This window comes from Drosophila arizonae, chromosome X (assembly GCF_054131065.1).
Source record: "Drosophila arizonae isolate 15081-1271.41 chromosome X, UAZ_ARI_1.0, whole genome shotgun sequence".
Lineage (NCBI taxonomy): Eukaryota > Metazoa > Arthropoda > Insecta > Diptera > Drosophilidae > Drosophila > Drosophila arizonae.
The window spans coordinates 27,485,552-27,490,920 of NC_142927.1; the positions used below are offsets into that span (position 1 = coordinate 27,485,552).

Genomic DNA, 5,369 nt, shown 5'->3' on the forward strand with positions numbered 1-5,369 from the left:
TGGATGAATCATTCCCAGATATCATAAATTTTGATTACGAATCTATAGCAGATAACGCTCAAATAGAGTTAGTCTACTTTTGGGCTTGGTCAATATATAGGTAGTGTAGGGATTATATATTTATTGGTCTATAAATTATTGAATAGTTCAATAGACAGATGGAGCAAGTTATATAGATATACCTAGAAATGCAATTATAATCAGTAGAACATGCACCGAGCATATGTAAAGTATTTCCCATTTTAATCCAGGTTTAAACACACAGGGAGGTGTGGCAGCAAATTCCTCTGAAGCGTTGAGAGGACCTCATCGCTTACAAGTAGTGTTAAACTGCGCGTAAAACATAATATATGACCTTAGTGTTCAAGTACTTTTTTTTTCCTTTTTTAGGAACCATATACTACTTTTTTCTTTTAATCGTAATTTATAATAAATATTCTATTATGTTTATCCATCATTTATTGCTTAGTCGTACTACTATTTTCATGACCTAAGCTCTATATACATATATCCCATATATGTTCTATTCCACGGTGAGATGTTCCATGCCAAGTCTCAATGGAAAAGATTTTAAACTGAGCAAGTGCGATTAGACAGTTATACGAATGGATTGGATATTATGGCTAAGCTCCGCCTCTATCCTATGCTTCTCTTACTTACTACACTTTATATAAACCGAGTCTTCATTTTCCTTTCAACAGATCTTCAAGGAATCAATTCACATCGTTCTCGGCACAACTTAAATTCTAAATCGAAGTCGAATGGCAAATCGCTTGGATTTCGATTAAAATACTTATAGATTCATAATATATTTATTTAACAATTTGTAATTTCTAAGCATAAACGGAGAAACAAAAAATGTATGACCGAGACGAGATGAAAATAAGGCAATATTTAATTAAAATTTAGACAAGCAATTCGAATGTGTTTTCTCTCTTTCTTTCTCTCTATCTTCATTCTGATGACAGGGCATGTTGCAGTCGAGTCACGCTGAGGTGTTCGTGGTGCTAGCAAGAAGCACCTCAATATAGGCTTTTTTTCTATGATTTGTTTTCGGATTTTTGATCGGTTACATTTAAATTTGCTTTTTGTTGTTGTTGTTGTTGTTGTTGGTTAACTAGTTGATTGGCCAACTGTCGGTCAGTTCGTCTGTCTGTTTGGCTGGCTGGATGGAGGAGGCGGGCAGGTGTCCAGGTATGAGGGCAGCGGCGCTTGTGGCATACACTTAACAGACTCACGAACACTCGGACACACACATACACACAGACCCACACACACACACACACACACGCACACACACAGGGGCGCGCGCGAACACATACTGTAACACATATTTGATAAATTACACTCGATTTCATTTCGGGTTTTTGCTTAACATTAAGAGTATAAAAATACATCAGCTTCAATTTTCTTTCTTCTCCTACTTCTTCTTCTTCGTCGTCGTCTACTTCTACTTGCAACAACCAGCAGCAGAGAGGGGTGAGGGGCAAAGTGTTGCAAGCCACAAAACTTGAATTACAATCTTAGCCATATAAATCAACGATCGATCAGTAAGGCATATTAATATATCGTGTTTGGGATTTTAAAAAAAAACTGAAAGGTATAGAAAAAAATTAATATATATATATATGCATATATATAGTGTATGTGTGTGAGTGTGTTTGTGTGGATCCATAGAGCCAGCGGGTGTTCAGCGTGTTTATGCAATAGGCAACAATTAGAATTAGCTGTTGATGATGATGGCGACATGGACTTTAGTATTCTCCGTGCAGATCGGCTTAGCCCTCCTGACCGAAGTCTTCGGTGAATTTGCGCAGCTTTATCAAGTCCTCCTCGTTGACAGTGGGTTTCGTGCGTGACAAGGACTTGAGCATGTCGCGCTGCACAGCAAAACAGAAGCGAAGATAAGGTTAAAGATCAGACGCGGTAGTTCAGCTACTCACCATGGTCACGGGCGGTTCGAAGAGCTTGTCGCTGGGCACATCCATCCAGTTCATTTCGACGGCACCCGGATCGCCCGGCGAGCAGGGCACCAGCAGATCGTCAACGATCTGTTCCTTGTTGCTGGGGCATGGGCCGGAGACCCGCTTGAAGTGTGTGGCCGTTTGGACTTTGCGCACCGGCTCCATTAGCGCATCGCGCACTACGATTGAAATATCAGCGCCCGAATAGCTGCAGTTGCAGGAGCCATGAGTTTTTATTCGAATTCACAATAATCGTGGTAGCTTACCCCTCGGTCTTGCCGGCCAGCTCCTTGAGATCCGCCTCGGTCAGCACGTGTGTCGTATTGCCCAAGTGTATTTTGAACATGACGAGGCGCGCATGCGCTTCCGGCAACGGAATGTAGATGCGCTTCTCGAAACGCCTGCGTATGGCCGAGTCCAGCACCCAGGGTATATTGGTGGCCCCGAGCACCAGGATGCCGTCGGTGTCATTGCCCACGCCCTGCATCTGGACCAGAAACTCGGTCTTGATGCGACGCACGCTGTCGTTCTCGTTGTCTGAACGGGCGGAGCACATGGAGTCAATCTCGTCGATGAATATAATCGATGGCTTGTGCTGGCGCGCCAGCTCGAAGAGATTCTTCACCAGCTTCTCGGACTCGCCCAGCCATTTGGACATCAGATCGGAGCTGGACACGGAAAAGAATGTGGAACGATTCGCCTCGGTGGCGACTGCTTTGGCCAAATACGATTTGCCCGTGCCAGGAGGACCGAAGAGCAGAATGCCCTTCCAGGGTATGCGCTTGCCGGTGAAGAGCTGCGGAAACTTAATGGGCAAGATGACAGCCTCTTTGAGCGCCTCCTTGGCGGCGTCGAGTCCAGCCACATCAGACCACTGCACGTGTGGCTTCTCGATGACGATGGCGCCCTCTAGCTTACTTTGCAGCTTCTTCTTCTCTGGATCATCGCCATCCTCGTCGTCGCTGTCGCTCTTTTTGTCCTTGTCGTCCTTGGAGCTGCTCTCGCCACCCTCCTTGATCGGTTTCTTCTTGCCCTTTTTCAGGTACTCCTTGAGCTTCTCAGCCCGGTCCAAGTACTGTAGGCATTTGGCTCGAATCGAGTCCTTGGCCTTCTCGCCCTGCGCCTCATCTGCAAAAATGCCGTCAGCTAGCAGCCAAAGCAAATGGGGGCGTCTACTCACATTTGATGGTGTGCAGAAAGTATTCCACACCGTGCTCGTAGAGACGCAGCGCCTCGGCATAGTTCTTGTTGCGATCCTCCTCGGTGGCCTTCGTCACCAGATCGATGGCCTTCTGCAGTGTGGTGCCAGCTGCCATGGATGTGGTTCTGTTTCACTTAGTTAGTGGTGCTGCAAAGACACAATGCAGAGCCAGTTGCGAGTGACGTCACGAGGCTCAGACTCAGTTAATTCATTGATTTTATCGATCAACAGCTACGGTGAGAGGCCTACGAAATCATTAATATGAAAGAGAATCCTTCTCACACGCAAATACAACTAGACTAAAAAAGAGTATTCCAAATTTGTGTATGACTAATGCAGACAGCGACTGACAAAAACAAAGTGCATGACGAACGAGAAGGCAAAGAGAAGCGGGCGCTTCGTTTCTTTTCCATTTCCATTTTTTCGTCTCTTTTTTTCTGTTTGTGTACATTATGTTGATGCGCATTACTCACTTGTTTGTTGTGTTGTTTGCTGTAGTTGCAGGCTTGCTGTGTCGGCGGCTCTCGTTGCTCTGGATAATGCAGCACGCGCCAATATAACAAAAAATAAATAAAGAATCTCGAGGAATTTAAACGGAATGACGATGTCGTCGTCAATATCAATGCGCGATTGTGTGTGTGCGAGGGTGGCGGCTGCTGATTGTGTTATCGACAAAATGTGGCGGTCGCGCGATACACAGATGTGCCATAAAATGCGCAAGCCGCCGTATTCACGTATTTAAATATACTACACGTAGGTGGCTTATGAGAGACATTCACAATTCAACAATTGATTAATGTCATAGACTAATGGATTTAGCCTGCTCTATATTTAAGATATATATGTCTTAAATGTGCGTTGGTTGCTTTGTTTTCTGCGTTACACCGCTTTCAGCAAATATAAATTGCGCAAAATTTGCTCTCTCGTTTCATACTAACAGTGCAACAGTGCATCATCGGAATACGGTTAACATATTTACCTAGATATTCAAATACCTTTAACTATCCGTAGGAGGTATGGTGACGAAACTATTTATTTAAATTTATAATCACTTTAATTAAAAACAAAAAACTTCACATTTATGAATCTATTTAACTAACATGAATCTTATTATCTACTCGCGTTAATGCTGTTAACGCAAAAATGCGCAGTTGACATTAGCACTGTTAACGACAATTAGAGTATGTTAACGCAACTTTGATTAGCTTTTGCAGCGCCCTCTCTCGGAATTTTTCGGAAGATAGTAAGCTGCTGCCAGCGGTAAAAATTAGCGATTTCCCAAATCTTCTCCGGACACAGTATTTGAAATGAAATTGCGCGGTTTAATTTGGGCATTGATTAAAGTCAATAAAGTTCAATACATTCATTGAGCACATGCATAAATAATAATGCTTCGCAGAAATTGGAATATGGTTAACCTGTACCTACTACATAAATATTATTTTCTTCTTGTTTGTTTTCCATTCTTCATTCTCCATTCAGTTATTTATCAAACCCTAACCGAATGCATACACGGACTTTTCATATTTTCACAATAAACGCAAATCACGGCACATATCGCAGCTTGTGTTGTCCTCGTAGGCAGTAGCCTGTCCTGCTCTAGTGTCCTCTGCATTAGCATAACAGTGAAGCAGTAAAGAGACCAGCACACATACACACGCACATGCACACATTGATACGAAACAATCGTCAAACGCTTTTCGGGAGAGTTATTTAAAGCGAGTGCATGCGTCTCACTCGCACGTTCATGGAGTATTGTGCAGGCATAGCATACGGGATATTTTGGCCACGCCCACGTTTGTGTGCTATGTTTATCCGCATGGAACTCGTTTCACCCCTACACACACACACGCGCGAATATGTGTACATGTATGTGCGATACGTGTATTGTGGACTCTCCCATATACACACACACAAGCGATTTGTAACGGCTGCTCGTGAGTCTATATGTGTGTGTGTACGTGAGAGCATATACATGCAAATGCGCGCGTATCCGTGTGTGAGTATGTGCGGCCGTTTATGTATTGCAGGACTCACAGGACTCGCGCATGCATGTGACAGCATTCACACATGTGCACACGGAAATATTCTATGTACTCGAGTGCTTATACATACATGCATATAAACATATATGCGTGTGCGTGTGGCAAGGATATATGTACATACAGACACGCATATATATGTACACGCTTCTTTACGGATTT

At 43.5% G+C, this 5,369-nt stretch overlaps 1 protein-coding gene across 2 annotated transcripts; it reads right to left on the reverse strand.

The window, feature by feature from the left end:
• Positions 1 to 793: 793 nt before the first annotated feature.
• Positions 794 to 3,931, reverse strand: Vps4 (vacuolar protein sorting 4). 2 transcript variants are annotated; one of them, XM_089474140.1, is made up of 5 exons: positions 3,639 to 3,931; positions 3,145 to 3,410; positions 2,231 to 3,092; positions 1,944 to 2,172; positions 794 to 1,880 (listed from the first exon to the last, which is right to left on the reverse strand). In XM_089474140.1, exons 2-5 carry the CDS (start codon positions 3,278 to 3,280, stop codon positions 1,779 to 1,781), a joined length of 1,329 nt encoding a protein of 442 aa, XP_089330266.1. In that variant the 5' UTR covers positions 3,281 to 3,410; positions 3,639 to 3,931; the 3' UTR covers positions 794 to 1,778. The 2 variants fall into 2 exon arrangements, with proteins under 2 accessions (XP_089330266.1, XP_017871577.1); XM_018016088.2 differs by having other exon boundaries at positions 3,145 to 3,312; positions 3,639 to 3,924.
• Positions 3,932 to 5,369: the final 1,438 nt, after the last annotated feature.